At 37.6% G+C, this 25253-nt stretch overlaps 2 protein-coding genes across 4 annotated transcripts in view; one reads left to right on the top strand and one right to left on the bottom strand.

The window, feature by feature from the left end:
- Positions 1 to 25253, top strand: part of LOC138713499 (golgin subfamily A member 6-like protein 24) — a 588053-nt gene that overhangs the window by 129628 nt on the left and 433172 nt on the right. The window lies entirely within an intron of this gene.
- Positions 1 to 25253, bottom strand: part of LOC138713674 (26S proteasome non-ATPase regulatory subunit 10-like) — a 340028-nt gene that overhangs the window by 296187 nt on the left and 18588 nt on the right. The window contains exon 6 of one of the 2 annotated variants that reach the window (XM_069845957.1): positions 21711 to 22540. The exons of the other annotated variant lie outside the window; for it this stretch is intronic. Coding sequence (XP_069702058.1) covers positions 22019 to 22540 — 522 coding nt within the window. The 3' untranslated portion in view covers positions 21711 to 22018. Of the gene's footprint in view, positions 1 to 21710; positions 22541 to 25253 lie in introns of those variants that run through there. 2 annotated transcript variants of the gene reach the window in all.

Raw genomic sequence — 25253 nt, 5'->3', positions numbered from 1 at the left:
TATGGTTAAATGCACATCAGCTAAGATTACCAATATTAACAGTTTCTGTGTAACTGTTTGAAACCTGAATCGGGTTCATCTCATTCTCTCCTGCTATAAATTGTTAATTAAAGAATAGATGCAAGGCAATCTCGTAAAACAAGCAGACTTATCATTTTCATAAATTTGCGATGTTTTATTTGATAGTGCAATTGTTATAGTGGGTGACTATGAAGATCAAATTTATGTTAACACCTAAATTATATACCATTCCTTTTTCAAAGTTTAAAGTTTTCACATTTAAATAGTTTTTTTCTTACAAAAAGATGGTAATAGATTTAAGAACTTATGCTATTCATAGACATTTTGCAGCACGCGCTACGAGCGTACTAAGCTAGCCTCGGCTATCCACTGGTTACTTGTACAGAATTCAAATCATATCCTATCGCTAACACTGGTTTATGAATACGAAAAACGCTGGTCATCCACCGAAAGCCCGCACTAAAAATGTCTATGAATACGGCCCTATGTGACCTATTAACTGAACTCACCGATTGCCACTACGAGATGAAGAATGATGTTCGCCGCAATCTGGTCCATGGCGCTGTCCCCTTCTTCTAGTTGCAAAAATCTCTCGGCAACAATCATCGGCAAAAAAATTAAGAAATTTGTCACAATTCATGCTAAAAACATATTTAGATTTAATTAAAACTATTTATTATACATATAAATACACAAAAATAACCCTCGTAAGTTTTATTTTCACTAATCCTTCAAATTACAATGGCTATTATTTGTGTTACCTTTCACAGTATTGCTGTCAAAATAATATTTCCGGAACAAATTATTAGGTTTAGAGAAATTTAGTGACAGAACTTAGCACAGAGCTGAAAATGATCTCCTTTGTGAGGTAAGTATATGTAGATCCAAATTAAAACTTCCTTTTTATATCAAATTCATTACTTTACTATATAAAACGAAACTTCCTTCACGTTTAATCTTTGGAACAGTACCTAGCAGTATCACCACCCAGTGAAGAGCAGTAACACCTGACAATTAACATGCAGACCAGCAAATTTGTACAAGTTACCGAAACACACAAAATTTTGAAATTAAACTTGTCATCCATCTCGACCACAAACCAGTTTTGTACATTTTCCATTAATGTGTTCTCTAATGGGAAGCTCCCGTCTGATTAGCGGTAATCTTGAATTTCAATTTAAGATTCATATTTATTACATAATATGTATTATTTTAGAATATAATTTGAGTCAGATTTTGTTTATTTCTGACCACTCATACAAATTGAGGGAAAGAAGGCAGAGGACGGACACTGGAAAGTTTTCTTTTCTCAATCGTACTATCAGGGACTGGAATCTGCTTTACCTGCAGACTTACTAAAGGCTTTACCAACAACCAAAAATGTATTTAAAAATAGGCTCAAGGACTTTGCTAATAGACGGAACTATATTATACACATTATTTAAAGGGTATAATTGATTTGTTATTTGAAGTGTTATATCAGTGAAGAAGTGTGTTGTGTCAGGGAAGTTTTATAGTTCATAGTGGCAATGTGAAGTATTTGAACAGAGAAATGTTTTTGAAGTTAGTGAAATCAGAATAGTATCAGTGAAATATGTTGCAGTTCCAGTGAAGTGAGTGAGTTGACAGCGAAATGAGTGTAGTGCTGAAAGGTAGTTGTGCAGGTATGAACAAATACTCGTGGGTTTTAATTCGAACTTAGGGTTGAGACAAATTACATTTACTTTAAATATTATTTTAAGTGATCGTGCTTCATTTAATTTAGGATGCTCATTATTATTATTATTATTATTATTATTATTATTATTATTATTATTATTATTATTATTATTATTATTATTATTACTATTATTATTAATTTATTAACTGTATTTTTATTAATTGTGTTTATTATTAATTGCCATTATTGATGTAATTAGTTACCACTGCCACAGGGTATTTACCTATTTGCAGTGTGAATAAATACATTCCAGTAGAATTTAAGTGTAAACTCAAGTTTCCGTAAACAAAAAATTTAACAGACGCATATACGTGGGCTACTTATATTTACTTAAAATTTAAAAGTCACATTTCATAATGATAAAAGTGCAGTATGGTAAGTATTTTTCACCACCACCACCACCACCACCACCACCACCACAACATTTAATTATGAAGAACAACATATGGATCACATTTACAACTAAGCTGATTTTCAAAATCTATTTCTAGAACAACTTCCACCACCAATATTTTAACAACACTGCTCAACCATCACTACAACACTGACACACCGCACAGACTTGGACTAACATTAAGACACTGTTCACTAATTGGCCAGAAAAGTTTTGTCATGCACAGACTAATCTACTGCACTTTTATCATTGACAAATCTGAAGTGTTGACCAATTTATTTTTTGTAGTTGTCTAAAAAGTTAACGGAACTATAAATTTGTCGTCAAGTTCCCTCTATACCCACAATAAAATAATAAACCTCTTCTGCATTTTCCTTGAGTCATAATGACAAAGAAACGTGGCCAATTGATTTTCAGAAGTTCATTTAATATTCTTCTGTAATTCTTTAGCTAAATTACACCCAGAACTTCTAACATATAACAAGAAAATTAGAAACGTGTTAATGTTTTCAATTTGATCAAATAAATTTATAGCCTATGTGCATGAATTAAGCAACCAAAATTATATTTATATTCTATAATTTCGGAATATATATTTTTCATAAATTGCCCTACTTTATTCATGTACGATATTATTATTGTCTATGTTAATACCATATTATGCAATTTCATTGTAGCTGTAATTTTAATTTTTGTTCCTATTTTATTTTCTGTATTTCTGTTATATTAATATATTATATTAGGCTTTTATTATGTAATTTAAGTGTAGCTATAATTTTAATTTTAGTTCCTATTTTATTTTATTTTCTATATTCCTCTTATATTAATATATTATATTATATCGTCGCCTGAATGCAAAAACTAGGCAACCTGATTTTTCATATTTTGTGACATCGCCTATTTACTTATTTATTGCACTAAGGAATATGTCTTGTTTTCTTGTACCTATTTGTTATATTGGAAAATAGATGTCGCTGGTATCGTTCGATCAGTTATCTAGATCCTGGATTACATTTTATGCGATTTTTGCTATGCTACGAAAGAGGTAACTAAAAAACGCAAATTTCGAGTTACCTAGTTCTTGCATTCAGGCGACGATATAATTTCACTGTAGCTGTAATTTAGTTTTAGTTCTTATTTCATTTTCTGTACTCCTACTATATAATATATCTGAACTGAAACCGAACACGAGCGCTGCTCATTCGGACCTCAAATTTTGTTAATAGTATTGAATCCTCTTTTTATATTGATTGTAATATTTTATTTCTATTTCTACTGTTGTCATTATACTCTGTATTCTGTATATTTAAATAATTAAATAATAGATTAAATATAAATACGAATAATTAAAAATTAATATTTAAATTTCATATTTGGTTTTCATTATTCGCTATAAATGGAAAGTTTATGTATTAAAAACTTAGCCAAGAGTAACGGTTAATCAAAACAAACATTAAGATAACTGAAAATATTCTAGAGCAGTAGAACAGAAGTGAGAAGTGGACGCGCCCTTCCACCCAAGTGACTTTAATGCATTAAAAAGGGTAACTTTTGGGAGTAGTAGGTTATTACAGGTACTTAAACCCCGGCCGTGGGGGACAAACAAGGGTTCCCCCTCTTCAGTTCGCGCAGTCTTGTGCCCCCATTTTCATAGGAACGTAACTGGATTTTTGCCTTCGTTTTCTTCTCTTTTTGTTTGTAAGTGCTTTTACTTTTTTCCCCATTATACTCGTAATATGTGATATACAAGTGACTATGTGTACTGTTCATTTTGTGTAGGAAGTATTGTGTTACAACTCTATCGCCGTCTTTGACCGTAACCCAGAGCGTACTTTTACACGTAAATTTCATTTTTAAATGTCAAGAACACTCGTAATAACAGATGTCAGCAGACAGCGGCTATGTCTGTACCTGTAGTCAGAGTAGCACGTCCCCAAGGTCAGCGTCGAACGTAACCCAAGCAAGCCAAGTCTATAAAATTATGTACAAACAACAACGCTGTGCTTTATAATTCATAATCGACAATCTTTTAGTAGATTCTAATCCGTTTACATGAATTCGTGTGAACACCCAGATATCTCAATTTGAACTGGTTTTATAATTTTGGGTTTTATGTTATTTCACTTCTATCATATTATGGGTTCTAAAAGTTCAAGATCTGACATTGGTTATAAATTGTTAATACCAGTTTATCTCACATTTATCCTGATATTCATTTGGATACAGAAGGAGAAAAATTATTGAATGATAAGTTTTACTGCTCCGTTATAAATCACTAATGACTTACAAGGCAAAGGCAGCGTCGTGTAGTCCAAAAGTAATTTGATCGTAGGGGGCGTGTAGGGGCTCTTAGCACCATCGTCAGAAACGCGTTGTCCCAAGGTCAGCGGGGCGAGACTTGTACATGCATAGTTGAGGTCGTGCACCTTGTCAGAGTCGCGTGCACCATGTCAGAGTCGCGTGCACCACGTCAGAGTCGCGCGCACAGAGAGTAGGAGGCGTATGAACCAGGAGTGGAGCCGATGACCCAGAGCCAGAGGGGCTTGTCCTTGAACCCAGAGGCGCTTGTTCCGAATGCTAGATGCGCTTCTCCCGGGTACCCCGCGCTTACCCGGTGTTTGTGAGGCGAAACGCCATCCACCGTGACCAGAGGCGCTACATAGTCCCGGGTCTCAGCCGCATAGCCCGTGATACAGCGGCGCTTACGAACAAGGTCAGCGGCCCGTAGCCCCAAGTCAAAGGTTCGTATCCCCATCGTCAAAGACGCGTATTGCCATCAGAGGCGCTTAGCCTCATCGTCCCAACGTCAGAGGTGCGCGGGTCGTAGTCAAAGGCATGACCCCGACGCCTGATGCCTTGTCTAGGGATAGGAGAAGTGGATAGGCGCGAGGTCAGTGGCGCGTGTACCAGGGGACAGAGGCGCATATCCCAAGGTCAGTGGCGCATAACCTCGACGTCTCTGAAGGACAGGGAAGACAGGATGTGTGGCACTTAACCGCTTAACGGCGCAAACACACTGCGAACCTTGACACACCTTAAAGGTTGGACGCCCTTGTTTGCTAATAACGATGTAAGCACCAAGCGGACAGGGGTCCTGTCTACGAAAGTCAAAGACTTTGAACCAGAAATAAGTGGCTCATAGCCGTCAGTCAGTGGTGCATAAACCGGCGGACAGAGACCCATGTCAGCAGACATCGGCGTATGCACCTGTAGTCGGTGTCTCATAACCGCGTGATCAGTGACGCATACACCGGCGGAATAGAGGCGCATAGCCAAAGGGTCAGGGGCGCTTATTCACGACGGACATTGGCGCACTTACCAGCAGTCAGAGACGTTTGTCCTGTGAAGTCAGCGTCTGTAAAGTATAGAGTATAACGAAGACAGGAACTGTGTCTTAACCGAGTCGTCAGTGGCGTATGTACCTGTAGCAAGAGTAGCACGTCTCCGAGATCGTAACCCAAGCCTATGAGAAATAATGTAGATATAGCAACACTGCTTTTTAATTCATCATCGAAAATCTTTTGGTAGATGCAAATTCATTTACCTGAATTCAAGTCAACGCGCAGGTATCTAAATTTGAACTGGTTTCATAAGTAACTAACCCTCGAACATATTACAACGTGTTCATAATGTGTAAGATAAGTGTGCAATGTCCGACGTACCATTTTACCATTTTTCGAATTGTTATCATGGCTCCGGCTCAACGATCGCAGAATTTTACACTGTCTTTCTCTTCTATTTCAAATTCTGCGCACCTCAACCCCAAGTTATCTGTCGTCTCGTCTCACGTATTTATGCTCCAACCATAACCTAAACACACTATCTCAGATCATTGATACATTGGGTATACCTCATCATAACACTTCCTGATACTCTTCTTCATTCACCGTTTCAATTTCTCGTCATTGGAACTCCCTACGTCATACCTTAAGGGGCTGTCAGACATTTACTAATTTCAAAACCCGGTTGTCAAATAGACTGCTTAGACTGTGAGATTTCCTAAAATATAATTTTTTGTAGTATATGATTTCTATTTTTAACATATCAATTTTCTTTATTATTTTAACAATTAATTCAATTCACATTACTAAAATTGTTCCATTCTTAGAATTACATGTAACTATACTTGTTTCCATTTTATTATTATTATTATTATTATTATTATTATTATTATTATTATTATTATTATTATTATTATTATTGTATATTGTTCCTGTATTACTGCTATTTTGTTGCTATTGCTCTAATACAAGCTGAGTGGAAGAGAAGACTTTATGGCCCTATCTCTCCCAGTAAAAATAAATCTATTAAATAAATAATTTTGGATAGAACTTTATACTTCCGATTTTATGACATATCACCTCAATCATATGGGTTCCAAATGTTCAAGTTGTGATATTGGTTATTTATTTTTAAGACCAATCCATCGCACATTTAGCATGATGTTCATTTTCTTTTACAGAACGAGAAAAGTTATTGAATGGTAAGTTCTGCTACGCCATTATAAATCACTAACGACTTACATCAGCGAGGTGAAAAGCTTCCCTTTGGGCTTCTTCGTAATAGGCGCGGAAGTAGAGACAACATCTGAAAGACGAAAAGAGCAAATCAATGACTGGTACAAAAGGAGTAGGAATATAAGCATTATCTGTAATAGGAATATACCGAGCATTTTTTATAAGGTTGGGGAAGGTTTGGTGACTGATTATTTAGGTAAAAGACAGGGCCAGTGACTGAGGTCACTGGGTCAAGCACCAATAGTCAGAGGTGCTTAGCCCCTTTCTCAGAGGCGAAGGTGAACTGTCTAGCAAGCCTTATTCGCGTAATGACAAATCCCCTCCTTACGTTTGTAGCGCTGAAATATGGACTAAATAACGAGGATGTTTTGTACTATTGGCGTAGAAATCTGCTAGTCCAAATTATGCTGTGAAACAGAAGAGAATTTGGACTAGCTGCCGACATAGCTTGGACATTGTTCACATCCCGTTTCTAAGAGTGCCCTCATTTTCTAGACTATCCTGGTGACTTTAGACGTGCTATCATATGGTGTAACCTAGCTCATTATTCACCAAAAAATTGTTAGATTCTGAGTTAATAAATCTGACATATCCTTGCAATATACATTATAATTTTGCAATTTATGCAGACTTACATTTTTACTACGTCATACTAATTTTGACCAATAAACATTATGTATCCATGTGTTTCAACCTGCAATTTTATCACCTCCCTAACATTTGTTTTTATCAGCTCCCTAACATTGTTTCTTTGTTTACCAACATTGTACTTTCAATAACTCTACCCTTTAAAATTATTCATTTTTATTTCGTCTTTAATTAAAACTTTTCTATCATCTTGTTTATATTATTTAGGTTAAGTTCTAGCTTCTGCTGTATGACAATATGGATAGTCACGTATCAGAGATTGTTTTATATTTATTGATAATTGAAGTGGGATGCAACTGTCTTAATAAAAATGGAACTGAATCAGTAATCGTTCAAAGTTCACTGTACTTGACATCTGGTAACAAGAGAACAGCTCATAGCATACTACTGCCATCTAGCGGAAAACTTATAATAATGAGATGTTATAATAATACATTTTAAGACAATTTAATATTTTACTAAATGTTTCATTGTATTAGAGTAGGCCTACTTTATTTCTCCTAATCTTTATATACTTCTGTTTTTATCACCTCCCTACAATTAGTTTCTTTTAATCGTGTGATAGTCAATTAAATCCAACCGAAGTTTTTTTTATTTTCTCTAGATAAAGCAAAACTTCTAGTGAGATTACTGTAGAGAACAGCTGTCTTCATGAAAGATTCATAATTTACATTTAAATACAAGAAACAAGCCTAAAGATATGATCAAGTCCTTACCTTACTGAATTCCGGATCACACGCTCTGCTCCACTGGGTACGTTGCACCGACATATTTCAGAAACTGCGCTAATGGCAGGTCACGTACTTCAGTCAGAGCCTTGTAGACGGAAATTACGTGACGTACGTGCTATGAACAAACACGTAGGCACTGAGTTTTAGTAAGAACTGAATCTCGGACTAGGAAATTCATTTGCAATAATATCATAATCTCACACTAAGTAATATGTCCTACGGAATAATATTTTGGGGAAATTCTGTAGATAGTAAAAATATATTCTTATTACAAAAAAGAGCCATTAGAATAATAGTTGGAGCAAAGGCTAGAGAATAATGTAGATTATTTTTTAAAAAATTAGAGATTCTAACCTTAACAAATCAATACATATACTCTGTAATAAATTTCCTCTTATGTAATAAAGAAAATTTTCCAACTAACTCAGCCATACATAGTATAAATACCCGCAGAAGGAATGATTTTCATACGCCATCATCAAATTTATCATGCTTTCAAAGGCGAGTACGTTACATGGCGATAAAAATGTTCAATAGTCTTGCTGAAGACATTAAGAATCACAGCCAAAACCCTGCATTATTTAAGACAAAACTAAAAAATTACTTAATATCTCACACTTTCTATTCTGTAGATGAATTCTTGACATTTCACAGTACTGTGTAAATATTATAATACTATTAAATGGTAAACATATTACATTGTATAAAATATTATTGTTATTAAGGTATTAATTCTGTACCTATTTCATATTTGCATTTTATATGGATTGCATTTCATTGTTAAACGTAAGAATTGGACATATTCTTTATTCTATGCTGTAAAGCAAATGTAAGAATATTATGGAACGAATAAAAAGAAAATACAAGTTAAAAGTGAGGCACACAAGAGTTTACACACAGAACCACCTGTTAACTTCTTACATGTTTTTGTAACCACTGTACCACGCTGTGGTTTCGGGTGGCCACGGATCAAGTTTTTGTCCAGATTACACACGTTTATCACGTGATTGCTCAATTTCATCACTTAGTGAGAACGTAGCTACGAATTACAACTGGGCACTTTTAGCTACTTAACTCCTCACAAATCCGGAAATGAAACCCATCGTTTGAACGCATTCAGGTATTCAAGCCCTTTCCGTTAAAGATGTCATGGATCAACAAAGAATTAAATGTTCTCTAAATTAAATTTACAAGTACACGCATTGACACAACCCCACTTTCTCTACAAGACAAGATATTCAATGATGTTACTTAGAAAATACGAAGACTTCGACGTTACAGACTATTCTGGGGAACAGAACGACGCAGGGCAATTCTGAACGTCTCGATTGTTCTCGAAGGGGAAGCTTAGAACTAAGATCCGAGAAAAGTTTATTTAAGAGTTAAAATACTCCTTTGTGAATCCTGCTGCCGAAGGTGCGACAAAGTATCCAAACCAGAGAACTGGGGTTTGATACCCACACTGTATTCTTTAATTGCAAATGGAGAAGCGGGCGCGTACTGAAATGTACTACCGTGAATTTTTCCTGAAGTCTTTATTTCAAAATGAAGGTTTTTTAAAGTCCCATTATTCTACAGCACGTTGGTTGGCCATATCAGATTACTGCTATTCCTATGACCTGCTTAAAACATTCTAATCGATTTTATTTTATCTCTCATTCAATATAATGAAGAGAAAGCTCTACATGAATCGCTAACGATCTTGGTTTCAGCTGCCCATCATCTCTCGAAGACGAGGGGAATGTAGAGACGTCCAATATTGCATCCACGAAACACCAAAGTAGTCAAATGCGTCCTGCATAATAATTTTGCAATAATTAAAACATTTTCTGTAGAAAGTACGACTAAAGACCTTTAATTTTGTTCCAATATTTGTACTTCAAATAGGTCAGTGGTTTCCTGCCTGGAATCGACGACAAATATTGAAAAATTCAAGAAATTAAAAATTTAAATTTCATTTCAATTTTAGAAATCGTTGAATACATAACTTTAAAAAGAAGATTGACTATCTTTTATATTTAATTTTATGTGCATTATCATTTATCAAGGAAAAAAATACGAATCATCTTTAAGACAAAAAAATTTGAACGCAACTTTTATAATGGCAGAAGTGCAGTAGGTTGTAATTTCTCCATCACCAAGTTTTTTTTTTTTAACAACTTACTAAACCTCCACATACTACGGCTAATTTTACCCAACACACGAACACAAAATGGCTGACATTCAGAGTACCTCCACCAAATTAGTTTCTACGTGCTACATTCATTTTTCCTACTATTTTACTGCACTTTCACCATTTGCACAAAATGGTGGACATTGTAACCATTTAAGAACCATGATAAAATTTACAATTGCATTCAGACATTCAAGACCAATCTCTTTAATCAATTTAAGTTACTTGCTTCCTCTTTCCATGCGTCGAAAAAGACGTTCGAGGCTAAGATATTTACCAGAATCCTACCCGAACAGTACGAAATACAAGCCTATAACGTACATTCTTTAATAGCGTATTTAACTAACGTCGCTTTGCTTTCAGTCCGAATACAAGAAAACTAATATGGCTGCAGAAAATGTCGTTTAACAAAATGGAGTCCACGAGTAAAATATTGCATGTCGGGGTAAAAAAATTTCCAGAATATTCTAGGGTCTAGTGGTTCTCTAGAATGAAAGCACCTAGTCTTCTGGAATGAGAAATTACTTAAGTGATGAGAAATTACGACATCCGAACTAGCTTATTTATTTGGCAAAGATTTTTAATATTTCCATTCTAAACTATCGTTACTGAGACTATCACGAATTTCATTTAAATTACTGCAAGAAAAAATATCTGACGTGATTCAAAGTTACAGCTCTTATTGCCTTCTATTTATTTTTATTTAATTAAAAATTAGATTTCACTTTGAAATAATGCTTTAACTCCACCTGAATGAAACACAGTCAAAAGTTGGAAATTCGACAGCCACCTTACCAAACCCAGGACCGTCCGCTCTGCTCTACGACGTGAGTTGGACTAAATGGAGTCCAGCGTTCAGCAACACGTAGTAACGGCAAATCATTCGGTTCAGCCAATGAGATTGCAGACGGAAATTACGTAGTTATCGCTGTTCAGGAATATTAACAAGCGTTTAGTAAAATATAGAGTGATGAATAGCTTTAAATGTGTGTATATGTGTTGAAAATAATTTCTAATGCAACTGTTCAACATTTTTGTCTGTCTGCATTCGAAATTCCATATACATACAAATAATCGTAATAAAATATTAAAGCGGAAGTTGACCCAATTCTAATATCCACTCCTTTACATTCGACTCTCTCGCACAGTACAGAAATTTACTAGCCCCCAACTCCTGAACGCACTCAGGGGTGCACAAACCTATTCATACTATTAATATTAGATTTAGAAATAAATAGGATTACTATTAATTTAAAAATTTGAAATTATATGAGTACGTACAAGGTAATAGTGTCAGTGCAACATGAACTTTGCTTTACTACGTTCTTATAGTCCCGACGCTGTTATTTCCGGCGTGACTCCGCCCCTTTGCTTACGTCTTAGAAAGTAAAAGCTCTATAAAGTCTACTAGTAGTAGTAGGTAGGTAGTATCGTTCGCCATTTTTATTCTCACATTGCCGAGCTACCATACAAGGAATCTATTTGCCACACCGTTAAACATTATCATGTCGTAGCTCCTATGATAATAAATCAAACGCAATGTAATTCAGAAAACAATTGAGCGGCAAATAACGTCTTCGTGTGCTTTCTGCGAACGCCAAAAAAGAGCTAAAATGGCTGGCGATTGTATTAAGTATTTATCGAGCCTTAAGAAATGAATTAGCGTATCACAAGATGCACACGTTTAAATGTAGTCGACCTGCAACGCGATTGGCTGCCGGAAATTAGAGCGACGGGACTATAGTTAACAAAGATTGCTACCATATTGTTATAATTTTTCTTTGGTGAAATATATGGTACAATGACGTTCAAAGGTACCCGACCTACGATTTTATGATTGTGTAAGCGAACTTTGTAATCACGAGATAAGTAAGAATCAAAGATATGAAAAATGGACAAACTTTGAAATAATTCCGCTAGTTCTCAATAGGTGGAACCATTATTGGGAGATGTTAAAAAAGTGTCAGTAAAATGATTTTGTAGATTAAGCAAACATTTTTCTTCTAATAGGAAATATCAGCGGTTTGCAGCCCAACACAGTGTTGTTTTACAATCAGTAGAGTGAGATGAAAAATTGAATTCTATAATATTGACTATTATCTTCGCCATCTATTCATAGAAGTAATAACTAAAGAATCCACACTTACACCAACAAATTATCGATCACTATCGATTAGTAGTGTCAGATATCTTTGAACGTCAGTGTACATTTTTTCAGGTTCACTGAAACTGTTTTCAACAACATCTAAAATACTAATATGTCCATTGTGACTTAATATATTATGCTCACTTATTTGCATAGACACATTCCACTTCTGGCGGAAATTTATGATGAAGCAAGCGAGGAAATTATAAATGAAACTACCTTTCATCTCAGACCATAGCCCCCTAGTGTAACAAATTTTCTTACAGTGTTTAGATTGAACAACAGTTATTCTTAAACATCATACAGTACTAGCACATTCTGAGCTCTGATCTTTTTTTTTATCTAGGCCGGTGTTTTTGTTTTCCATTCAGTGTAGAACTCGGTACCGAGATAATAGTCTAATGACTTTTCTCCTAACTGTAATAAATAGTGGAGATCTCTAGAATCACAACCCACAACATCCAAAATCTTGTTTTTTTGGCAATTAAGCAAAAACTTACATCTCACTAATTACCATCTGGCAGAATTATTTTAAATATGCCGTCTATTACTTAACTTACTTACTGGCTTTTAAGGAACCCGGAGGTTCATTGCCGCCCTCACATAAGCCCGCCATTGGTCCCTATCCTGAGCAAGATTAATCCATTCTCTATCATCATATCCCACCTCCCTCAAATCCATTTTAATATTATCTTCCCATCTACGTCTCGGCCTCCCCAAAGGTCTTTTTCCCTCCGGCCTCCCAACTAACATTCTATATGCATTTCTGGATTCGCCCATACGTGCTACATGCCCTGTCCATCTCAAACGTCTGGATTTAATGTTCCTAATTATGTCAGGTTAAGAATACAATGTGTGCAGTTCTGTGTTGTGTAACTTTCTCCATTCTCCTGTAACTTCATCCCTCTTAGCCCCAAATATTTTCCTAAGCACCTTATTCTCAAATACCCTTAATCTATGTTCCTCTCTCAAAGTGAGAGTCCAAGTTTCACAACCATACAGAACAACCGGTAATATAACTGTTTTATAAATTCTAACTTTCAGATTTTTCGACAGCAGACTGGAGGCTGGATGATAAAAGCTTCTCAACCGAAAAATAACAGGCATTTCCCATATTTATTTTGTGTTTAATTTCCTCCCGAGTATCATTTATATTGTTACTGTTGCTCCCAGATATTTGAACTGCTCCACCTCTTCAAAAGATAAATTTCCAATTTTTATATTTCATGCCATCTATTATAATTCTAAATATTAATAACTGTTTTATAGTAAAATAGTTTGTTCTATATAAGTTTATGAATTGTTAAAGAATAAATAATTCTTTGAATATTGTGAGTTTTGTTTACTTCTGTAAAACCAGAAGAAAGGAGGTACTTAAATACAGAAATTGTAAATGAACTTAATGATGTAGAAAAATTCAATGTTTACTGAAAAATCCTCAGCATGATTTTTATCTAGGTTTCTATGGCGACGGACTTAATTGATACTTTTGTTGCCAGATGGTGCAACACATTAATAATGCCGCGACCTCTTGTGGGGGTGTTGAACACTACGTAATGACGTCCCTGTAACGAATTTTTGAGTTACTTTTTCAAAAGTAAAGGCCCATTCACAATGGAAATTAAACATAACCGTAACATAATCACAGAAGTTTGCGCCCAGGCTACCAAATGGGATCATTCACAATGATTCACATAAGCATTGACATAAACATTACCGTAAGACGTTAATAAGGAAGTTTGCAAACTCCAAACTTTCATGCTTATGCTTACGTGATTTGCAAACAGAACACAATCATGGAGCGCTGAAGTATACGACAGAATATGAGGAAATGGCGTCGTTGTTATGTTTCCATGGTTACCAAGTATGTTTGCTGTTATGTTTATGTTCCCATCGTGAATGATCTTGATTTTACCGTAACGTTTATATTCTTAAGTTAACGCTTACGTTATGTTTAATTTTAATAGTGAATGGACTTTAAGCTATAGGCCTAACAGCGAGTAACTAATTATTTCGCATCTCAATTATTTTTTAACGTTACAATTAAGTATTAGTATTTAGTAAGTTATTTATTTAGTTAACTTCATGGAGATGAGGCCATGAGGCCTTCTCTTTCCCTCTACCAGGGAATTACAACTACAATATTAAGAATACAATTAAAAGTACAATTAGGCTACAAGAATTATAAAGTTTACAACTACAATTACAATAAAAATCATAGTACACTGGCGTTCAAAAATATCTGATCCTACTAGTTGAGCTCTGTAGGGCCTGAGCGCTTTACAGCGGAAAGGAAAGAGACAGACGAAAGAGGTAGTATATGCCGCTTGGTCGAGCTATATTCAGGGATGGCCAGCACTGATTCAATGGATAAAGGGAAGAGAACTTATTAAAACTGTATCCATGGTAATTTTTAGTTTTATCTGAGAAGTATAAGTGCATTATAAGTATGTAAGTTTTAATTTTAATGCTCATTTTTCACAAGTTTGCTCTTTTCTTCAAAAGGAATATTTTCTCAACCTTTGTACAGAAAAGTGAACATTTCAGATATGTTTATTTGTTAGTCGTACAGTACTGAAACAATGTTTTCTTAAATCTAATAGGGGGAAGTCTTGCAGTACCGACCGCTTAAGGTTTTTGGGTTATAAATAAACAAATTTAACATTTTGACACACTCTTTTGATATAATGTAAATACAAATATCACTAAACTCAATTATAATTACAAAAAGATTCAGAAATTAATATTAATACAAAACATAAACAAATTAAATGTCCATAAAATCGATACAATCAGAAAATTGGCAGGCACATATTACTTTTGACAAAAATCACATTCATACGTGTCAGATGTCTCAGGAATGCTGGCACAGGCTTCGGCAGCCCACATTTGACATGAAGAACTCTGATCCAATCTTCGTCATGAGTCATGACCAAAGCTCGGAACTTGGGGACTTGTGTCTTTGCACGCGGCTAAGCGACCGGACTTCAATGTCAACAAACTCCCGCTTCCAGCACGGAGTTACTGTCAGGTCTGCTATAAAGGTGGTTCCTGGCTGAACAGCATATTGATAGCATTATGATAGGTTGAAACACCTAATTTTATAGCAGATATTATATATAACAAAATAAACATTAGCAATATGTCAAATTTACTGTTCTGCTCTGTACATTTTCATTACAGTGTATGACTACGAACATTCGAAGATTTTCAAGCTCATAACTTCTTCTCCTGTTAGTTAAACGTGATTTGAAACGAAAAAAAAAAAAAAAAAAAAAAAAAAACTTATTTCCGCGTCACGTAAAGTGACGAGAACAAACTTAAAATTCTGAATGTTTTCACTGTTACTGTTTTCTCTATGACATGATCCATGACTAAGGACAAATCTTCCACCAATTTAAGGTACTGCTATGTCTTTCCAGCCTCTAGTTTGTGTGTGGCACAACTTACAAATCATGCATTCAAAATAATGTATCTCCTTTGAATTTCTCCACGAAATTCTGTATCTAAAATTTAATAAATATATTTTCAAACTTATAGCCTATAATACTCATTTGAATAACACGTATTTTCTAATATCTCAAACAGACCGTTTATCTGTAATTCTCTGAATGTCACTGGCTTCTATATGACACAGTTTCGTCATCCGTCTTGTCGTTCGACGTGACCACTTTCTTCGTACATAGGCCTACGACTGTCCCTGGGCACTTGCAGCTTGAGCTTTGTGTACGTTATACCTGTAACTTAGGCGTACCCAAGCGCACGATACACAAGTCCCCAAGTTCCGAGCTTTGGTCATGACATTCCCCGCAAAACTGCTTGTAGTTTCCTCCTTTTCGTCATTTTTCTTAGTTGTCTTTCTTGAGTTTTTGGGGAAGAATTATCCTAATAGGGGGCGTTCCCCACGCACTAGGCTCTTGACTCCTCTCTTCAACTTTTCATTATTTTTCCCTTCTAATTATGTCTTGTAAGGACTGGATGTCAAAACTACACTTTTTTTTTCTTCCCAGATTTTCGGCGTCGACTCACTTCTCGCTTCTTTCTGGCATCCGGAATTGGGCTGAGCTGCTGAATTGCTTCCTTTCCAACAGTGGTATCATTAGGCCTATCAGAATACTGAGCATGCGCAGTGCGTTATAACTCGAACTTGGGATACTGAGCATGCGCAGTGTGTTATAACTGTAACTTGGAATACTGAGCATGCGCAGTGTGTTATAACTGTAACTTGGAATACTGAGCATGCGCAGTGCGTTATAACTGTAACTTGGAATACTGAGCATGCGCAGTGCGTTATAACTGTAACTTGGAATACTGAGCATGCGCAGTGCGTTATAACTCGAACATGGAATACTGAGCATGCGCAGTGCGTTATAACTGTAACTTGGGATACTGAGCATGCGCAGTGCGTTATAACTCTAAATTGGAATACTGAGCATGCGCAGTGTGTTATAACTGTAACTTGGAATACTGAGCATGCGCAGTGTGTTATAACTGTAACTTGGAATACTGAGCATGCGCAGTGCGTTATAACTGTAACTTGGAATACTGAGCATGCGCAGTGTGTTATAACTGTAACTTGGAATACTGAGCATGCGCAGTGTGTTATAACTGTAACTTGGAATACTGAGCATGCGCAGTGCGTTATAACTGTAACTTGGAATACTGAGCATGCGCAGTGCGTTATAACTCTAAATTGGAATACTGTGCATGCGCAGTGTGTTATAACTGTAACTTGGAATACTGAGCATGCGCAGTGCGTTATAACTGTAACTTGGAATACTGAGCATGCGCAGTGTGTTATAACTGTAACTTGGAATACTGAGCATGCGCAGTGTGTTATAACTTAACTTGGAATACTGAGCATGCGCAGTGCGTTATAACTGTAACTTGGAATACTGAGCATGCGCAGTGTGTTATAACTCTAAATTGGAATACTGTGCATGCGCAGTGCGTTATAACTGTAACTTGGAATACTGAGCATGCGCAGTGTGTTATAACTGTAACTTGGAATACTGAGCATGCGCAGTGTGTTATAACTGTAACTTGGAATACTGAGCATGCGCAGTGCGTTATAACTGTAACTTGGAATACTGAGCATGCGCAGTGTGTTATAACTGTAACTTGGAATACTGAGCATGCGCAGTGTGTTATAACTGTAACTTGGAATACTGAGCATGCGCAGTGTGTTATAACTGTAACTTGGAATACTGAGCATGCGCAGTGCGTTATAACTGTAACTTGGAATACTGAGCATGCGCAGTGTGTTATAACTGTAACTTAGAATACTGAGCATGCGCAGTGTGTTATAACTGTAACTTGGAATACTGAGCATGCGCAGTGTGTTATAACTGTAACTTGGAATACTGAGCATGCGCAGTGCGTTATAACTGTAACTTGGAATACTGAGCATGCGCAGTGCGTTATAACTGTAACTTGGAATACTGAGCATGCGCAGTGTGTTATAACTGTAACTTGGAATACTGAGCATGCGCAGTGCGTTATAACTGTAACTTGGAATACTGAGCATGCGCAGTGTGTTATAACTGTAACTTGGAATACTGAGCATGCGCAGTGTGTTATAACTGTAACTTGGAATACTGAGCATGCGCAGTGCGTTATAACTGTAACTTGGAATACTGAGCATGCGCAGTGTGTTATAACTGTAACTTGGAATACTGAGCATGCGCAGTGCGTTATAACTGTAACTTGGAATACTGAGCATGCGCAGTGTGTTATAACTGTAACTTGGAATACTGAGCATGCGCAGTGCGTTATAACTGTAACTTGGAATACTGAGCATGCGCAGTGCGTTATAACTGTAACTTGGAATACTGAGCATGCGCAGTGCGTTATAACTGTAACTTGGAATACTGAGCATGGGCAGTGCGTTATAACTGTAACTTGGAATACTGAGCATGCGCGGTGTGTTATAACTGTAACTTGGAATACTGAGCATGCGCAGTGTGTTATAACTGTAACTTGGGATACTGAGCATGCGCAGTGTGTTATAACTGTAACTTGGAATACTGAGCATGCGCAGTGTGTTATAACTGTAACTTGGAATACTGAGCATGCGCAGTGTGTTATAACTGTAACTTGGAATACTGAGCATGCGCAGTGCGATATAACTGTAACTTGGAATACTGAGCATGCGCAGTGCGTTATAACTGTAACTTGGAATACTGAGCATGCGCAGTGTGTTATAACTGTAACTTGGAATACTGAGCATGCGCAGTGTGTTATAACTGTAACTTGGAATACTGAGCATGCGCAGTGTGTTATAACTGTAACTTGGAATACTGAGCATGCGCAGTGCGTTATAACTGTAACTTGGAATACTGAGCATGCGCAGTGTGTTATAACTGTAACTTGGAATACTGAGCATGCGCAGTGTGTTATAACTGTAACTTGGAATACTGAGCATGCGCAGTGTGTTATAACTGTAACTTGGAATACTGAGTATGCGCAGTGCGTTATAACTGTAACTTGGAATACTGAGCATGCGCAGTGCGTTATAACTGTAACTTGGAATACTGAGCATGCGCAGTGCGTTATACCTCGAACTTGGAATACTGAGCATGCGCAGTGCGTTATACCTCGAACTTGATATACTGAGCAAGCGCTGTGCGTTATATTTTACCAGAACTCAATATGGCAGTAATAATTTCAACTGAATTAAGATCACAGACAAGGTACAGCAAATGACGAACATTTTTCCCTTTATATTAATTTTACTATTCACTACGACTAAGATGTACAGTAAGTTACGTAATGTCGACCACATCCAGTTGGTGATGCTCGCTCGCTATACTGTAGATAGTACAAATAATTCGTACTGAAAAATAACAGATAGCGCTGTAACCTGTATAGTCGACATCTAGCAGCCTGCTGTGTCTATGCGAGAGCGGGAGAGAGGAGTCGGCTACATGACGCTACTCCCCGGTAACCATGACAACAGCACTTCAACCAATAAGATAGCTGGTTAGAAGAGTGTTTAAACTTGATAGAACGCGCGAGGGGAGCCGATTTGGAGACGTCCTACCCACCGCTGACAACTGTACTGCTTATAGTCACGGCTGGTTTCGGCTGTATTGGGAAGCTCTCTCTCTCTCTTTCTCTCTTAGTAGTTTTAGAAAATTGAGTCACGTGTTGTTAGTTTTCTTTCCTTCGTAAAAGTTTTCATTTATGTTGTTAGATTTTCTCTTGTTTGCGGGTGTTCTTGTTATTTTATTATTTTGTGTTACGAAATGTATTTACTTATGCAATATTTTAAATATATCGAGAGTTTAGAAACAAATGCAGATTTGTCTCTAGCTTCTTCTAGTAGCAGTTATTCAGTATGTTGTTACCTATTTGATCGGTTTGCGAAGAAAGAGGAACGTCCAGTTAATTTGCTGTAAAAATTACACTATGTAATAGTAATGAGCAAGCCCCGGATTCTTAGGTTCGAATCAATTTTGTTTCTATCTCGTTACTCTCGAAATATTGCTTTTCTTATTCGTTTTATGTAGCAAAGAGTAACATTCTTAAATTCAATATGACCTAAAAAGACCTAATTCGTAGGTTAGGACTTAAAGTGTCCTAAAGAGAGACAATCTTTACCAAGCCGTTGTAATATATTAATAGTATGTCGTTTATTTCCCCCCCCCCGTAAAATCATATAAATTCCTAAACATAAGATTTAAAATCCTAAAACATAAATTGTAAAACCTAATTTTAATTTCTTAAAACCTATAAATTCGACACTTGGTAATGAGATACGTCACAGGCCTTATATTTTTATATTCTCATCATTCACGTCTTGGCCTCCCCAACTTTCAAACCCACCGTCCACTACTGCTTTTTTCTATAAAATATTTACGGAATTCTTCATACTGATTATGCCTATGAGGAAATTCAAGGTCATGAAATTACACAAGCAACCCTTGAAAGTAATTCGTAGTCACCAGCAACATGGTTTAGCCCTTACTATTTATTCCAGCCTCTCATCTGAACATCTTTCGTTGGTCTTCGTCTTCCTCTCTCCGCTTGTGGTCTTATGCAGACGTGGTACGCTACGACTGAAAATAAGGAAGCCACAACCACTGGAAGGAGCTGGTGGAAGGACGGTGTGTTGGGCTGTGCAGTGGCGGAATGTAGACTGTAGGCTGTTCTGTTTATAAGTATGTTTTAAATAATAAACATGTTCAACACAATTTATAGCATCATTCGTCGTTACAGAGTTCGTAAATAGCCTACGGGAAATGGATTCCCATACGGAATTCATATGGGACAATTTATCCGATCTCAAATATTGGACACCCCATACCACACAGGACACCTGGCAACGTTACTTGTAACTCACATCAGGGACGACCTTAATCAGCTGCCAACCATAATGGGCATTCAGGAGTTCTCTAAAAGTTATAACATAAGTAACCGAAATCTTTAGTCAGATATCATAGAACAGAAGATGCAGGCGTACCACATTGCAAACTGGAAGTTTATCTCGAAAATATACGTAGGCTATAGGCAGGTGCCATGTCTAACATAGGCCTAATATTTTGCGAATAGGCCTAACGTGTTGCAGAACTAAGTTTCTTCAAGAGCGTCATTTTTCAATCCCAGATTATTCTCGTGTTATATAGGACTACACCGTTTGAGAGTGGAAGTTGAGGGGGGGGGGCACACAAGGAAGAAACATGTCCGTACCGCATACTGACGTCGGCAGTAGACGAACGCAAAGCATAAATCAGGGTCAATTAGACTGATGTTAATTATGTAGGCTATGTATGATCGCTGAATACAAAAAAATATCTCAGGGGTGTTCTATGGCCTCTGTATTATAAATGTAAATATATATGTAAATGTTTGATTTCATAGACAGGGGTGTACCAGTACAGGGAAACGCCTTCGCCTATTGATACGGCTAGGCTATGTTAAGTCTAAGTTTTCTCTTCTCATAATAGGAGATATAAATTCTAACCTCACGCTTACCCCTTTCACAATATGACGGTCACAAAGTACAGGGCGGTAAACCGTGTTCGAGTCTTTGAAGTTATCAGTGGCGTACTTTATGGACGTAACTAATACAAGCTTCTAGGCCTGGATGTCGAGTTCGTGCAGGAACAGTGATGCCAACGGAAATGCTTTTTTTCTCATATTGCGAATAAATATAGGCATACAAATTAGCCGCAGTATTGATGTGCGTGTGAGGAACAGAAGCAGCAACGGAGGTCAGTGGCGTATCAAGGTCAACGGACAGGGCGAGGTGACATACTTACTGTGCTTGAAATAGTTCAGTTCAGATGCTGATGGATCAGTGGCGTATCACAATAACAACACTCCTGTATGCTTTAGACAAACAGTGATACCAACATAAACAATTTTAACATACTTTTATTTGGATATTGTGTACAGCAATTTGAACAATAATCATAAAGACAATTGACTATTGATTACAGTAATAATAATAATAATAATAATAATAATAATAATAATAATAATAATAAGGTATCAGTGGCGTATCAAGCTCCAACCACAACAAAGCCACACAACACGAGAGTAACGACAGCCTAGAGCAATGAAGTAAAAGCATTACACGCAGAGCAGTGATGCCAACACAACACATTCCCGCTGGTTACTGTGGTATAATGGTATTGCTGTCGTGTTGGCAGCACTGCGCCTGCTCAGCCCTGCAGCATGGCCGCCACTTCTGTGCGCCGGTTCTCACGCGCCAGGTGCAGGGCCGTCCGTCCGTGCCAATCCCTCGCCCCCCGCTCAGCGCCATGCTGCAACAGCAGCTGCACCACTGGGGCGCGGCCACACAATGCTGCACAGTGCAGTGCAGTCCACTGGTCTGCATCATCAGGCTCGTTGGGCCGCGCCCCAGCTGCCAGCAGCAGCTCACACACTGCAGGGTGCCCCCAGTATGCAGCCACATGCAGAGCAGTGCGGCCAAATGGTCCTCCCTTCACATCCGGCTGCGCCCCGGCAGCCAGCAGCGCCCTGCACGCATCCTGGTGGCCTTCACATGCAGCCAGCCGCAAGGGCGTGCGGCCATAATGATCCTCGGTGTTCACCAGGCTGCCTGCATCCAGGAGCAGCTGCACCCTGTGTGTGTCCCCCCGCTCCGCTGCCCGGTGTAGCTCAGTCCTGCCTTGGCTGTCCTGCTCCAGGTCGGGCCCGACCTCAGCCACACATCTGTGCTTCTGCACCAGACAAAACAATCTGGTCAGAGGAAGCTCAGCCAGCTAGGTGACAGTTCACTAGACTGAGTGAAGCTGATGGCAGTAGTAGTGACAGTAGCCATAACTACAGTAATGTCAGTTGTAGTGACAGTAGCCATAACTACAGTAATGTCAGTAGCAGTGACTAGTCATAACTACAGTAATGTCAGTAGTAGTGACAGTACTCATAACTACATTGATGTCAGTAGTAGTGACAGTAGTCATAACTACAGTAATGTCAGTAGTAGTGACAGTAGTCATAACTACAGTGATGTCAGTATTAGTGGCAGTAGCCATAACTACAGTAATGTCAGTAGTAGTGACAGTAGTCATAACTACAGTGATGTCAGTATTAGTGGCAGTAGCCATAACTACAGTAATTTTCGAGTGTTCTCAAACAGTTGTTAATGTAATTCCAGATCCAAATTAAAGCCTGTTGAAACACGTAAAGCACACGGACAGCAAAGCTGAAATTCACATCGTAACTTAAGCTGAGATGCGAACTACGTTCTCTTGTTTATTACATCTATAAGTTGTAAATCAGGACTCACTTTAAATCAGTTTCTTACCTCAGTCCTAACACATCGTCCTCCACGGGAGACCCAACCGCACATGTCTCGCGTCGCCACTCACCTAAACAGAGCTCAGCTTCCAACCACCACAGACAGAGGGCTGTTGTGTGTTGGACATAGTTCAGCCAATCAGAATGTACCTACACTAAGATATTTTTTTCTTTTGGTCTTGTTTACTAATTGTAGCTACAAAGTACAGTTTTAGACAAGAATAATCACACTCTGATATACTGTAATTCAGAATTATTTTACGTTCGCTCGGAGAAAAACCAGGGGGTGGGGGCTGAAAGCAGAAGGCCACACAAGTTACCGCTATTCCCTTCGTCCCGCGCAGAGGTTAACACCACATAGTTGCCAGTTCTGTAACGACTTGGAGTGCACGTAGTTTGCATTATCTGTTTAGTTTTCTTAGTGTTCACTGAAATTAGTGAAATATGTGGCACCATGGGAGTCTGTTGCAGAGAGTGAACAACATAGCGATGACAATCATTGTTACAAGAGGTCAGTCATTAGACAGACAAGCTGCACATATTATAAAGGCAAGGAGAAGGCGAATGTGATTCACCAATTGATAAAACTGTTCGCGCTACAGATGTTTCAAGATCATTAGTGAGGAAAATAATTTATATCAATATAACCAAGTATAGCACTCCAAAAAAAGTTCAGACTGCATTACAAACAGTTACGAAATTCAAGAAACTTCATGATTTCGGACGTGATATAATACGACGCACCATTTATGAATGTTACAACAACCACATATCCCCTACATTGGACATCATTTTATGTGCAGTGCAAGAAAAGACACAAGGCACAGATTGCGAATTGCTGTATCGATAAAAAAAATGACTCAATTGTTATAGGTTATACTACTATGAAATATGTGAAATTTACAAATTTATTATGTTAACTGTGTAGGAGAAAAAAAAACTGTTATTATATGACTGAAATAAATATACTTCTTTCATATTTAGAAAATGGGTCTGAGAGACCCAACCCGTGCAGTTACGTAACTTTTCATGACGCGTTCACTGGCGGGTTAATAATAATAATAATAATAATAATAATAATAATAATAATAATAATAATAGGCTAATAGATAAATGTTATCAGTGAATATAAACATAGATGGTTTTTAGGTTCTTTTACGACGCTTTATCAACAACTTAGGTAATTTAGCGTCTGAATGAGATGAAGGTGATAATGCCGGTGAAAAGCGCCTAGGGTCCAGCACTGAAAGTTACCCAGCATTTACTCATATTGGGTTGAGGGAAAAACCCAGAAAAAAGCTCAACCAGGTAACTTGCCCCGACCGGGAATAGAACGTGGTTTCGCGGCCAGACCGAAGTTACTCCACACGTGTGGACAACAGAGATATGTAAGTGGACGTTTAACTGACGTACTCTATTAGATGTTGCAACGCTGCTTCCTTAGTCGCGTGTCTAGTTGTGTAACAACAAGCACTGCTTCGGTAGCATACTCTCTTATTGCACCCCTTCCCCTGTTTTTCTCTGAACGAACATACAATAGGAAACAGTTTGAAAGCTGTAGGCCTTATTGTTTATATATTATTAATCCTAAATACATGTCTTCAATTGCCTTTCACATCCCGCATAGGCTTATAAACAAGTTGTAGTAATATAAAACACAACTATATCTGTCTCAGCTAAAATTTCCACATTCGACTCCCGTCCAGGGATCTAGAAACTTCCCAGCCCGCACAGAAACAAGACAAATGAGCAACTCATCCCGCACGCTGATGCAGTGAAGAGGAATAAAATGCGCAATTTAGCCAACATGGCATTCTAGAATGTACGCGGACTCCTCCGCAGTTGTGTCAGCCCGAAGCCAGACTTACACGTGGAAAATAAACAATATGGCGGAAATTGTTACTTTTATTGCAGATAATAACACTGGAATGTCGCACTGTGCTACAAGCTGGATGCGGGTTCGAACCCCGCCGAAGACGACGAATTTTAAATGCTATGGAATCCACAGCATGGCTTCATCGGGAGGCAAGTAAAGCTGTGCTGCCCCGTCGTAGATTACAGCATGTGACAGAACCCTGCTCTAGATAGGCCTACAAGGCTGCAGACTACATTATTGTAGGACAGGGACCGTCA

This window comes from Periplaneta americana, chromosome 2, assembly GCF_040183065.1.
Source record: "Periplaneta americana isolate PAMFEO1 chromosome 2, P.americana_PAMFEO1_priV1, whole genome shotgun sequence".
Taxonomy (NCBI): domain Eukaryota; kingdom Metazoa; phylum Arthropoda; class Insecta; order Blattodea; family Blattidae; genus Periplaneta; species Periplaneta americana.
The sequence above is the reverse complement of the archived record's forward strand: the minus strand, read 5'-3'. Positions and strand labels throughout refer to the sequence as shown.